Raw genomic sequence first — 13,420 nt, 5'->3', positions numbered from 1 at the left:
GACTCACTGCAGAAATGATATCTCCAGGCTGACTTGAGAACACCTCAGCGCCTCGCTGTAAGCGCTGTAGGTGTGGCTGGGGAGAGGAAGGTCTTGGGATGCTGCTAGATGATTGTCCCTGTAAACCCAGTCCTACATAAGCAGTAGCAAATGGATGAATGAATAACATGTTCACTCACTACACATTTTTACATGTGTTACACTAAAGTTTTAATAGCTCCAGTACGATAAAAACCCTGTGATGAATAGGCTCGTTCAATCATGTGAGATAACTAGCATCCCTGGGAATTTGGAGCTCTTACTAAGCAACAATTAAAAGGTATTTTTCTCCCTTTTTGATTACATTGAATGCAAGGCTCTTTTCAAAAGATTTTCTCTGCTTTCATTTCCTTCTTTACAGAATTGCCTGTAAAAATTCTTGGAAAAACGGATGCAAAAACAGAAAAACAGTTCTTAGTGTCAGATGATATCATTCTAGTGTGTGAACTCTCAAGAGCTAATGCCTCAGTCAGCTGGTATAAAGATAATCAGCTGATTGATGATACTGAGCGATACTGTTGCGAAGAGCAAGGTGTTTTTCGATCTCTGGTTGTCCTGAATGCTGGACTCGAAGACTCTGGGGAGTATACCTGCGATGCATTGGATGATAAGATGGTCTTTAATATCACAGTCAAAGGTAACCATGTTAGAAGATAAAGAGTAATAAACGTTAGTAATCCACATTGAAACACTAATTAACATCACTGTCTCATGTTCAGAGTCTCCTGTACAGATCATTGGAAACTCAGGCAATCCAGAGCATCATATACTAGTGGCAGGAGATGACCTTATTTTGGAATGTGAAGTGTCCCGCCAAAATGCAATCGTTGAGTGGCTGTGGAATGGAGAGATACTAAAGCCAAGCACAAGAGTAAAAATTCACTGCGATGATGTTGTGAGGAAGCTTGTTCTCTCTGGACTTCAGCCTTCTGACTCTGGAGAATACATCTGTGATGCCACTGATGACAAGTTGGTAACAATTGTGGAGGTGCAAGGTAAGATCAAAAGGAAAGTGTGTCTAACTATTACATTTCTTTGGCTTTTGTCATATATGCACATGGAATTTACAAGCAACTTCTTGGTAAATGTCATTTTTCTCAGCGCCACTGGCAAAGTTTGTGAATAAAAAAGCAAGAAACAACATCTCAGCCCATGAAAATGAGAGCGTCACACTGTGTGCCATTGTGAGCCATGAAAGAGCTAATGTTCGGTGGCTGAAAGATGGCCAACTATTGAATGAGGACAACATTTATATTTCCAGTGAGGGTAATACTCACAAGCTCACCATTAATCCTCTGCAGCTGTCTGATTCTGGAGAATATGTTTGTGACATAAGCACAGATGAAATGCATTTCAGTCTTCTAGTCAAAGGTAAGAATAAGACTCTTTATCAACATTTGATATTTACATCCAAATGAATACTTAGTTCCTATTTGTCACAACATCATGTCTAAAACTGTGTTTCTTTGTCAGAAATGAAAGTGAAATTTATTAGACGACTGGAGAATATGGTGTCTCTGAAAGGTAGAAGCCTTACATTGCAATGTGAGGTCAACAAGCCTAAAGGAGATGTACAGTGGCTAAAAAGTGGCCAGGAGGTCTCTCCAAGTCGCCGTTACACAATTCGGGCACAAGGCAGAGAGCGAAGCTTTACCATCCACCAAGTAGTGGAGGAAGATGCTGGAGAATATGCCTGTGAATCTACAGATGACAGGACCTCAGCCACTGTCACTGTAGAAAGTAAGTCAGTTTCATTTAACATTTAACTGTTTGGGGAGAAAAACAATAAATCAAAAGGCTTTAACATTCAGTGAACCAGCATAGTATTAAAGCTAAATGACTCTTATTGTTTTTCAGTTCCTCGCGTTGTTGAGTTCATAGCAGAGCTTCGTAATATCACCATTCGTGAAGGGGAGGATGCAAAATTTAAGTGTATGGTTTCACCAGCGGACACCAAGTTGGTTTGGCGCTTAGATGGCAAGCAAGTGGCTTTGAACGAGCACACAGTGATTTTGAGTAATGGACTATGCCACACACTCTGCATCAACAACTGCACGGTTTCAGATAGCTGCAGAGTGACAGCAGACGCAGAGGGGACGGTATCTGAGGCAGAGCTTCAGGTTCAAGGTGAGTTGCCCCTTTTCACAGCATTATATGTAAATACAATTCTTCTGCACGAATCACAGCAGTTAGAACAATTTATCAGTCATTTGTAGTCATCATCTCATAATTCCACGATGAGCTGTATCCAGCAGTACTGATATTTATACCACATTAGCATGAGAAAAATGATTACCATTTCAAACTAATGCCAGAGATTGCCTTCTTTTTTAAGAGCAACAGGTGTTATTCACCAAGAAAATGACGCCAGTTATAGCTGAAGAGTACACTGAGGCAACTCTAGAGGTGGAGGTGAGTGTGGATTCAGGAGAGGTGCAGTGGATGAGACAAGGAGTGCTGATCCATCCCGGTGCCAAATATACCCTGAAACACAAGGCCCGAGAACACAGTCTCACCATCCACACTCTGGCTGCGTCTGACCGGGGCACCTACAGCTGTGAAACCCTTCATGACCGCACGCAAGCCCTGCTCACAGTGGAGCGTGAGTGTCCACGTGTTCTCACTATGCCATGTTGTTGTTTGTTTACTGCTGTTACCGACAACTTCACCTCTTGCTCTCCCACCATCACTGCTTTTTGTGAGGGCAAATCTCAATTAACTGAGTAGGAGTAATTTGAGTGCCTGGAGAGAAAGGCAGCACTTGTACTGGGATGTGATGGTAACCAACAGGTGATATCGCTGCAGCCCAAAGTGACCAACAGACCAGTGTTTCTGTACTAACACAGGATAAAACTAATAATGTCCTGTTGTTTGCAACCACTGTTAAAGTAAGTATATTAAGTTACTGATTTAAGGGAATTAGTTTTTAAACAACAAGCAATGAAAAACTCAAAACAAGAACCGCTTCAGTATCTGAAAAGTAAAAAGCTTGTCACACTATAAAACTAACATCTTGTAGTGATTAAGATGTTCTTATCTTTGTGTTTATATTTCTTAGCCCTGTGATCTACATGTGAGTGGGTGAATTAAAGGCTGTTCTTTCAACACTTGTGTGGGTGGGCAGGGGAAAGTCAGGACTTCAGGCTGTTGTTGGCACCTCCTATGAATTTGGATCTCCTCTCATTGCATCTAAATTTACTCACTGGCCTTCAAACCTAAGGTTGTTGTCATCAGGTCTCCAAAATAAACACTCCTACTTTTCCACCGGGAATGCTCGTCTATGGTAGAATAAGTGAAAAATGTTGGCAGTTTCAAAGCTGGCTTTTGTGTAAAGCCCAGTGCTCAAATGCTACAATCAGCTTGGATGTATGAGCCAGAATGCATTGTTTAACTGCTGTGTACAGATTCTAGCCCTGATATAAAAGATATAGATACCACATCTGCTCAGAGTTTCATTGAAGAGGAAGTTCTTATTCTTGGATCCATTCTCGCAAACATAAGTTTTTCCTGTTTCTGTGCTTTTCTGTAGCTCGAAAAATCACAATCAAGAGGGGGCTAACCGACGTTAAAATTACCGAGAGAGAAACAGCTTCTTTTGAGGTGGAGCTCTCCCATCCCAATGTTCCAGGCACCTGGATCAGAAACGGAATTCAGCTTAAGCCGACGAATCACTTCCGTATGAGTGCCAAAGGACAGGTTCACAGCCTCACCATTTCTAACCTTTCAGTAGAAGACACTGGCACCTTTGTGTTTTGTGTAGACAATCAGAAGACATCTGCAAGGCTTGTTGTGAAGGGTAGGTGATTAAAAGACACATGAGATAATGTGCTGATTACACAACCAAGTAATAAGATAAGTAACTAAGTCATTATTGCCATATTAAAAAGATTTGCACATTATTGTCCACAGTGGTAAAAAAATATACAGTAACCGCTGTGGTACCAATACAGCATTTTACAGTACTAGTTTTGTTGTGACCTCAGACTGGTAGCTAAAGTGATCCACTCAATGTGGGCCAAATGTCAACCACTGAAGGCATGATAATAGAACAAAGTGACAGCTCTGCTACTGTTGCCTTTATCCAGGCTCACATTACAAACACAAAATAGCCTTGAAAGATCCAATGAAAGACAGAGGCTCTACTCAGTCTTTTCAGGCAGGTGCTACTTGAACCTTATCTCATAGTATAATCCACTCTGTGTCTTGTCACTCATCCTGTTGAGCTGGGGTTGAAATGCAGAGATAACGATTGCATTAAAATTTATCATCACATCAGTCCGTGCACAGTACTTTTTAAAAATGGAAGAATTTTGGTTCTTTAACTATATCCCCTTTTTCTTCACCAGAGCCTCCAGTGACAGTTTTCAGGAAACTGGAGGATCAAAAATTCCCCGAAGGCTCAGTGATTTGTATTGAGTGTGAACTGTCGAGACACAACATCGATGTGAAATGGATGAAGGCAAGTCTTGGACTTTCATATTCCTTTCAACCACATTTCTAATACAAACAAAAAACTAAGACCAAATCAGTCATTGATAATTCAGTTTTATCATCCCAAATAAAGATGCATTAACCTGAAGCACTGACCGTCTAATGAATTAAAACAATAATCTTACAAAATAGCTCCTCCTTTGAGTTGTTAAAATTTTATTTACCGTAGTCAAATTCTTTTCATTTTGTAGCTTTTCCTAAAATAATTACACTGCAACATGTTACCCCTTGGTATTAACACTCTTCTAAGGGTAATAACATATTTTCAAAAGCCAAAATGTTTGTGAACAAATGCGGTTGAATGGTGACTAAACATGTAATTTGGACTGAATTTCAGGCTGAATCTAAAAGTACAACTATTGCTCTTTTATCTTCTTATGGGCTGATTACTGTGTATCAATAGGGAACTGAATAATTTTCAACAGTATAATAGACCTAATTAGCATTTTTGTGTGTGTGTGCCAACCTTTTCAGGATGGAGATGAGGTGAAGCCAAGCAAAGACTTGCGCATTTATGCCATGGGGAGGAAAAGGTTCCTTCAGATCATGAAATGCCATGTCACTGATTCCGGCGTGTACACCTGTGATGCTGGAGAGGCCTCGACATCCTGTACAGTGGCGGTTTATGGTAAACTTTGCTTCCTTGATACTACAAATCACAGGCAACAGCCTTTGCTGTTCTTTCCAAGGGATGTAAAATGATGATATGGGTAGGCTGAAAGGCCAAAGAAATATTTTTAAAAACCCAGATTCCAACAGATTTCCACCAGCCTTCACTTGGCCAGACTAAAGGCCAGACAAGCATATGCTGAATTTGTAGTCCCATTTTGTATTGTAACAATTAGTCAAAAAAAAGTTGTGACTTACTCAAAGGGTGATAATTACTGTTACGAAACTAGACTCCTGGGATACTCCTTCCTCTCTCATTGGGCTGATTGCAGATGTAATGCCTCAGAAATTCTGTTGCCTCTAGGGAAAAAAAAGTTACTTTTCAAAGCTTGACCAGGTTTAGGTTCATTTCTACTCAAGTTAGCCTGCTAACATTCTACTGGTGCACAAACTAACCATATCGATAATATATTGCCTGAATTTGTTTAGTTTCTTCTGTACAGTTCATAAGATTTCACTTAGACCTTACTTTCTTAGTGTAATAAGTTTGTGCTTTTCCAAGATTTAAATGTGGAAAAAGTTTATAATGTGAAGGTGTATACTTTTAGCCTTTGTTAACTGTTTTGTTTCACTTAATATCCATATAATTGTGAGAACCTCTACAGGTTGAGCATAAAGTTATGGAGACATAGTTGATTCCACTAACCCTGCTAAAAAATACAAGAAGAAAGATTAACAATTAAGTCAACCAGATAAATGTGTCAAATATTATCAGAATGCCAGCCCCTATATCACCTCCACAATAATAGACACTTAGCTTGGCAAATTTAGATCCAATAATTTATAGCAAGGCAACTCAATACATTTCTAGTTTATGTAGCACTTACCAAACACTCACAATGGCAGATAAACACTGCTGGCCATTTTTGTTGAGCTTATTCACTATTAGCCACATCTTTGTTAGCTGCTTCTACGATTCACAGCTCCCTTTTAGCCGATTAAGTTCAGGTCTTAGATTCAGGACTTTTCTTATCTCCCCTGAGCTTTTAGCTTTCATTTTAGAGTGGTTACAGTTAGCCTACAATTCTTTCCCACACACAGTCATTTAAAAAGTATATTAAGAAGAAAATCAGGCGCTAGCTTCAGCTGACCGGTTAGCTTTGTTGCACCTTGATTAGCCAGAGTTTAGAACACCTGTGCACATAGCCTATAGGCTACAGAGATACACATTTATTACAATGTGAGTTAATTTAACTTCTGCTTATAGATTGACCTTTTAAAAAGTCTGAATATTAAAAAAAAAAAAGGTCAAAATAAAATGTTTTGTCGGAACTGGTGTCCACACATAATATTTTCATTATCCACACAGAACATCAGTTAAAACGATGTGCTTGTGCATACAGTAGGAATTATATTATAAGGCTGTATTACCAACTCTTTCTGTAAAATCTGGAAAGTTTGATAGGTAATGATATCATTCCAGTAGAGATAAGTATTTGATATTGTACGATGTTTGAAAAAATTTTACTGTTTTTGTCTCTCTTTGTAAAATAGAAGAGTGTGGTAAGCTGGGTTTGAGCTTTAGTGTAGCACAACACTGCCATCTGCCCATATCTAGGAAGTACTACAGTAGAGAGTTTGTTGGTGTCTCAACATTTTTTCTCTCAGAAGGGGAAATATAGCCGTATACAACTGATTTTAAAAAAAAAAAAGCTTACTGTACATTTAGATATTCTTAATCAATAATTTTATCTGTAGAGCGTGAGCTGCTGGTCCTTCAAGGTCTTCAAGACTTGGAAATCCAGGAAGACCAGAATGCTGTGTTTGTTTGTGAGATTTCTGTGGAGGACGTGCCAGGGGAATGGTACAAAAATGGGGAGCGGATACAACCCACCAGCACCATCAAGATCCGCCAGGAAGGTAAGATTGAAAACTGATTTCAGTCTTGAACTAATATTTATAACATGGGTTTAAGATGTTTTGCTACTCAATTAATGAAAATTCTAACCAGTTCAGCAGAAGAATGTGTTGATAATATCCATGGAATAAAGAAAAAATATATATTTATTATCAATTATTATTTGATATATTAAGAATTTATTGTTCTTTGATCATGTTTATTCTTTTAATATTTTCTTATTTTAGGGACAAAACATTTTCTTCTCATGTGCAATGTGCGACCAGAGGACTCTGGAACGATCAAGTTTGTTGCCAGACATGTTGAATCTGTTGCTTACCTGGAGGTGGAAGGTATTGAATGATTAAACTAAAGGTGGCAGAAAAAATTCAAATATCAATTTTATTATTCAGTATTAAGATGGTCCTCTTTTGGCTACAATAAGGGCTCAATATAATAATATATTTATTTCAGTTTTGGAATTTTGATTCTTGATTTTTTTCACTTGGATCAAAGGCGTTTACAAAGTGTTAACAATGATGTAACCAGAGAAGATTATATTCTTCTACTAGTCTGTTGTCTTGTGTGCTTTAAAACATTTTAACATTTATTTAACAAACACGAGCACAACAGAAATGTTTTGCAGTGTCTTTACTGATCAACCTTGGTTGTATTTGAAAAATTTTTTAAACAAATCTAAAACTTGGCGCAGCACCGCACTCAAAAAAGAAATTTGGTCGTGTAACCTGTTTATTATTGTGTTACAACACCTTTATTTTGATGTTTGGGAACTGATGATACTTATTTATTGAGTGTTGTCAGGCACAGTGTTGTAAGTAGAATGTAGAATTAGGCTGAAGAGATGTCTCCTTGATTGTAACATATTTCTTCAAAATTCCAACGCATGCCGCAGCATCATTTTACACATATCTTTTATATTGACCTCAAACGCAGCTGACGAGTGGACTCACCTGAGTACAAAACCCATGTCCACAGTCTCTCTGTCCATCTGAGTTAAGCTGTGCTCAGAGAACACTCTACCAACATTTTGTGAGTGTGATGCTAGAATCTAATTCTTGATTTGTTCATATTTTTCCGAATACAATGAAGTTAGTCAGTGAAGAGAACAGATATATTTTCCTCACTACTTGTGTCCTGTTAAAAAAAATGTTCAAAGTAATGAAGAAATTACAAATTTTAGTTTTTGTTGCACTTTGGAAAACTTGCCTTAACTTTTAGGTTCTTTTACTTTAACATTTCTTGAATATTTTGGTATTTGGCTGGAATAGGCACACAAACTGTGCCAGTTTAAACTACCTTTATTGTAAATATAGTAAAGTTGCAGTACGTTATGATTTGCTTTATCATTCAGCTATACACGTGTCCTAAATATAAACACTTTTATATTTTCAGAGCTTCCTGTCAACATTGTAAAGCCCCTGCAGGATAAGACTGCCCTTGAGAAGAGCCGTGTGGTCCTGGATTGCACAGTGTCTAACCCCAGATGTAGTATCCGCTGGTACAAAGGCAGCAATGTCATCCTGCCCTCTGAACGCTTTGAGATCTGCAGTGAAGGCTGTTATCGCAAACTGATCATCCAGCAGGTGGCGCTAGACGATGAGGGCACATACAGTGTGCAGGTTGGGGAGTTCACCTGCTCTGCTAAACTGACAGTGGAGGGTAGGAGCCTTCATGATTTCAACACACAGCAGAAAACTGAAATCTGACTCAGATACTGTCAAAGATTTCTATACTGTAAGAAAGGTGTTGTTGATAGGGTATTTGTCTATGAGTGATATGTTGTGACCAATGCCAGGACTCAAGTTGTGATGGCTCAACAGAAATACTTTATTTTCCCCAACAATATACCCAAAGACTGTCCTAAAACAACAGTGTGTCTCTTTTAGTATTGCAACTGAGGGAGCTACATATTTCATATTCATACAAAAGTTACTTTAATGGTACTCAGTGGAAAAACAAAGTAAATGCATCTCATTTTCTTTGTAGTTTAGAAAATTTAGTACCAGCACAGTTGCAAAAAAATGGTTATTTTTTACATCTATTTTCTCTTTTAAATGCTTTTATCGAGAATCTCTTTTTGCAACAGCTTTGTGTTTTCAGTTATTTCATTTAGAAGCTAAAATGATTGTTTACAGGTCACCCCCTCAACAGCTTAAATGGTCAAGTTTTCATAGAAATATCAAGTTGGATTAAACTCTCAGGGAACGTACTGCGTCACTGCAAAAAGTCCCATTAATAGAGTACTTACATGCCAAACCTGATATTTGTGTGTCGTATAACAACAATTTGAAAATACCAACTGCCAGTAGGTGTCAGTTGCATTGTTTACAGTTCAGCTCCTCATTATACTGAAGGGCAAAATTCTCAGACTAATGCATTAGGTTGTAGAATTTCAGCGAAACAACGAAGCTTCTTTTGCTTCTGTTCATTTTCACAGCCCAGTCCTTGTTGATGGTTCGAGAGCTGAAAGATGTGGAAGTCATGGCCCCTGATGAGGCCTGCTTTGAATGTGAGGTCTCGGTCCCCGTCCTGAAATCTCCTGTGTGGAATCTCAATGGGGAACCCTTGCAGCCAAGCTCTCGAGTACGCCTGGAGAAGATGGGTACAGTCCACAGGCTGACCCTTAGGCAAACCTCCCCAGACATGAACGGGGTGGTGGAGTTCACATCTGGGAAAGCAAAGAGCAAAGCCCAGCTTCGAGTCGTGAGTGAGTTGAAAGAGCTGTTCATTTGTATGTGTGTGTCCATTTCAGCTTCACTTTCACTTTTAATTGATATTTCAAAGAAAATACTCAGTTTTTTGGTTTTAGGTATCAAGACACTGTAAAATCATCTGCAATTTACCAGGTCTTTAAATTTATCTGCAGATGAACAAGAACACATGACATGTTACACTATGTAAATATTCAGACAATGTGATGCTCCAAAGAAATTGCAAAAACTCCAAGAGCAACATCTCAGACTATAGAGGCCTCAGTTTGAAAGGGTTGCAGGAGAAAGCCTCATCTCTCTACAAAGAACAATGTCTTTTGAAAACATGAGACATTTGGTTATAATGCACAGCACCACATTAAAACCGAATACAGCATATCATCAGAAACACCTCATACCAGCTGTCAAGTACAGTGGTAAAGGGGTGATGAGTTGGGTTTGTTTTTTAGCCACAGAACTTGGGCACCTTGCAGCCATTAAGTCGACCATCTAAACCAAAGTAATTCAGCATCAAATGTGAGGCCATCTGTATGACAGCTAAAGCTTGAAGGAAATTGATGATGCAACAGGATAATGATCCCAAACACAGCCACAAATCTACAACAGAATGTTGGAAAAAGAAAAGAATCAGGGTGTTACAATGATCCAGTCAGACCTCAACTGATTAAAGTGCTGTGGCCGGACCTTAAGAGGGCAATACATAAACAAATGTGTGTGAGTGGGCCAAAATTCCTCCTTAACGACGTGAGAAACTAAAAACGTCATAGAGCAAATGATTTCTTAAAGTTATGGCTGCTAAAGATGATTCTGGAAGGTACTAAATCATAGAGTATACTGAGTTTTTCTCATACTGCTTCTGCATTTCGGCTTAGTTTTTATTCAATGAGAAAGGACATGGAGAAATGTGTGTTATTGTGCATTTAAAGTGGTATTTACCTTTTAATAATACCATGCCCTGACAAACAAAACTTTATAACTGAAGAGGGTGTACTTCCTTTTCAGAAAGTGATTATTGAATTTATAGTCAAGTGGTGTAATTCAAAGTCTAACCACTAGGTGGGGATAACAACAAAGTATTGAGTTCTCTTCTTTTGACTTAAATAAAATATAAGTAAAACAAGTGGACCAGTGCATTCGTGAGCAGCAGGAGAAAATTTGTTTTGTAGTGGATTTTCAGAACTATCCAGTAATAATTTCATAGTTGGATTGAAAATGTAAACAAACAAGTCAACAAAACAACCCTCAGACTTATTCTGAATTGTCCAGGTGGCGCGCTAAAGTGTGTTGCATGACTCTGCACTGCACGTGTAACACATAGCAATAAATACATTAAATGCTTACGCTCCAGGGGTCTGCACTCTGTAAGTCATACAGGGTGTTTATGATCCTACTCTATCAATGGGTATGTAGGTCAGGCAACACAGTGCGTGCAGCCCCAGAACTCTAAGTGCAGGAGAGTAAACTATTTTTAGTTTTATTATGTTGGCGTTAAACGACAGAGTTCAGCTCAATCATCTGACCTAGATAGTGAGCCTGTTGTAAAAATACTCGCCTTTAAACTGAAGGTGACGTGACGCGCAGCACAACCAGGACAAGTCACCCATTGTAGGGTATGAATGCTATGCAGTGAAGAATAACATTGGAAAGATGGATGGATGAAATCGCTCTGAATATATTAATGAGATAAATCCACATGAAGTAACAGCACACACAGTTTGGGGGTAATACTTGGCCCTACGTCTCAAGCATTGTTACTTCTGTAGAAAGTTGCCTCTTCATTCTCTCTGTCCTACCGTCTAATGTTTTGTCTGCTCAATCTGTTACAGGTGATCCGTGAAGAATTCCCTCATCCACCCAACACCTAATCTACATGGAATGATTGATGCTTTGATGCACTGATGCTTTTAAGTTGTAGCATTGCTTATATTTTTACACACCATCTATAAAAGTTGCTAAAAATGGGCTGTGACATATTTTCAGTGTTCATTACTGTGCAAAAGACTAGACTCACACCTGATTTCTTTTTTCTTTATGTGTTGCTTCTAAGGAGACAAACCTTCTTGTTATCTTTTAAAATGGTCTTGAGCAATAGCTGTCCAGGCTTTCTGAAGGTCTCTCAAAGTTTTTAACTCAACATTGACTGCTTTTCCACTCATTTTCTGTTTGTAAAGCCACTTCAAATGGACCTATGAATCATGCAGCCATAAATAAGGCTCAAGAGACAAACCAGAGGTGTGTCTACACATAGCAGACAACTTTGCAACAAATCTATTTGAAATTATATCATTATGCACTTAGAAGTCACATAAGTGATTCCCATTTCTTTGGATTCGTTGGATTCACAAAAGAAAATAAATAAAGATAGCAGTTTGACTGAGATAAAATACACTGTTGTCCATAAAGTTGGAATAAAATATTTCTTTACCTCTTCTCATGAAAGGATTGTGACAATGTGATTTATTCTTGATAGTTCAAGTTTCATCTTAGAAACTGGGACTCAGTATGTAATCATTGCACTTGGTCAAAGGTGGTTGCTGATGTGTATAAATAGAAATAAAAAGAGGAATATGTCTGAGAACATAATCATTACAACTTTAGGGGCAACAGTGTGGTATCTTTGCACCAACAAGGTGATTCCCAAACAGCTATTAGGAAAAACTTATATATCTCAGCATGATGTACTGTGTTGTCCTTAAAAAAGTTAGAAACTGGGCAAGTGAAGGGCAATGAAGCCTCATCAGAAATTGTCTCCATGGAAGGTTGGCTGTAAAGAAGCCATTCTTTAGGAAGGATGACAGAGAAAAGGCTGAGCTATGCCAAATGACACTGAAGTGAAAATCAGTGGCAACAGGTCTTATGGAGGGATGAATCCTCCCCAGAGCCCGGACCTCAACATTATTGAAGCAGTATGGGATCATCTGACAGAGAACGGAACAAAAGGCAGCCAACATCCAAAGAAGAGCTTTGGGATGTCCTTCAAGAAGCCTGGAGAACTATTCCTGAAGACTTAAAGAAATGACAGAAAGCTTGTTAGCTCATTAGAATTGTACAAACTTTGTTTTTGCCTTATATACTGTTGTTCCATCGATGTTTGCACGTTTTAATGATTCACTGCACCTATATCATTTTTTCCTGATAATATATAAATAAATGAGGTTTTTGCTCAAGACTTTTACACAGTATTGCATGCAACTGTCTCATAACTTGCCTTGCTTTCATATCAAAGCAGGTGAAGATATTTCAGAATGTTGTTTTTCCTGTTACCATACGAACTGGAGTTTCAGTGTAAATAATGCCCTGTGTGAAATTTGTTTGAGTTATGAAAGCTAAAGCTGGATGTATATTCGTGCGAATACATTTCTGACTGAGATATTGTAAAGACAAGTCTATGGATAGGTTTATACAATCCATGTTAGGAGTTTGCTAAAGTTTGAATTTTCAATCTACCTATTATGTCTGTTAAGATAGATTTTGATTTTAAAAAAGGCCAATTTTAAGGCCAAGTAATAATGCAAAGCAAAAACCAAATCTCTTAAATGTATATGTATACACATAACGCATACTATTGTTAAGGTTGCTTACATGCTGAATGTGGTCTTTTACATAGAAAGTCTTTTCCCGTTAAAAACTGGACACCTTGCTCCAGATTCCG

The 13,420-nt window shown here is 38.3% G+C and overlaps 1 protein-coding gene across 1 annotated transcript in view; it reads left to right on the top strand.

Annotated features, from left to right (window-relative positions):
- Positions 1-12,090, top strand: part of obsl1b (obscurin like cytoskeletal adaptor 1b) — a 32,187-nt gene extending 20,097 nt beyond the window's left edge. The window contains exons 15-28 of the mRNA XM_072397888.1: positions 401-676; positions 759-1,034; positions 1,141-1,410; positions 1,513-1,779; positions 1,897-2,166; positions 2,375-2,641; positions 3,569-3,835; positions 4,386-4,498; positions 5,005-5,158; positions 6,898-7,059; positions 7,285-7,389; positions 8,450-8,716; positions 9,495-9,760; positions 11,595-12,090. Coding sequence (XP_072253989.1) covers positions 401-676; positions 759-1,034; positions 1,141-1,410; positions 1,513-1,779; positions 1,897-2,166; positions 2,375-2,641; positions 3,569-3,835; positions 4,386-4,498; positions 5,005-5,158; positions 6,898-7,059; positions 7,285-7,389; positions 8,450-8,716; positions 9,495-9,760; positions 11,595-11,633 — 2,999 coding nt within the window. The 3' untranslated portion in view covers positions 11,634-12,090. The remainder of the gene's footprint in view (positions 1-400; positions 677-758; positions 1,035-1,140; positions 1,411-1,512; positions 1,780-1,896; positions 2,167-2,374; positions 2,642-3,568; positions 3,836-4,385; positions 4,499-5,004; positions 5,159-6,897; positions 7,060-7,284; positions 7,390-8,449; positions 8,717-9,494; positions 9,761-11,594) is intronic.
- The last annotated feature ends 1,330 nt before the right edge of the window (positions 12,091-13,420 follow it).

The sequence above is a fragment of the Leuresthes tenuis genome, unplaced genomic scaffold, assembly GCF_036924035.1.
Source record: "Leuresthes tenuis unplaced genomic scaffold, fLeuTen1.0.hap1 SCAF_12, whole genome shotgun sequence".
Taxonomy (NCBI): domain Eukaryota; kingdom Metazoa; phylum Chordata; class Actinopteri; order Atheriniformes; family Atherinopsidae; genus Leuresthes; species Leuresthes tenuis.
Note: the sequence above shows the minus strand (reverse complement) of the source record. Positions and strands in the feature narration are given on the sequence as shown.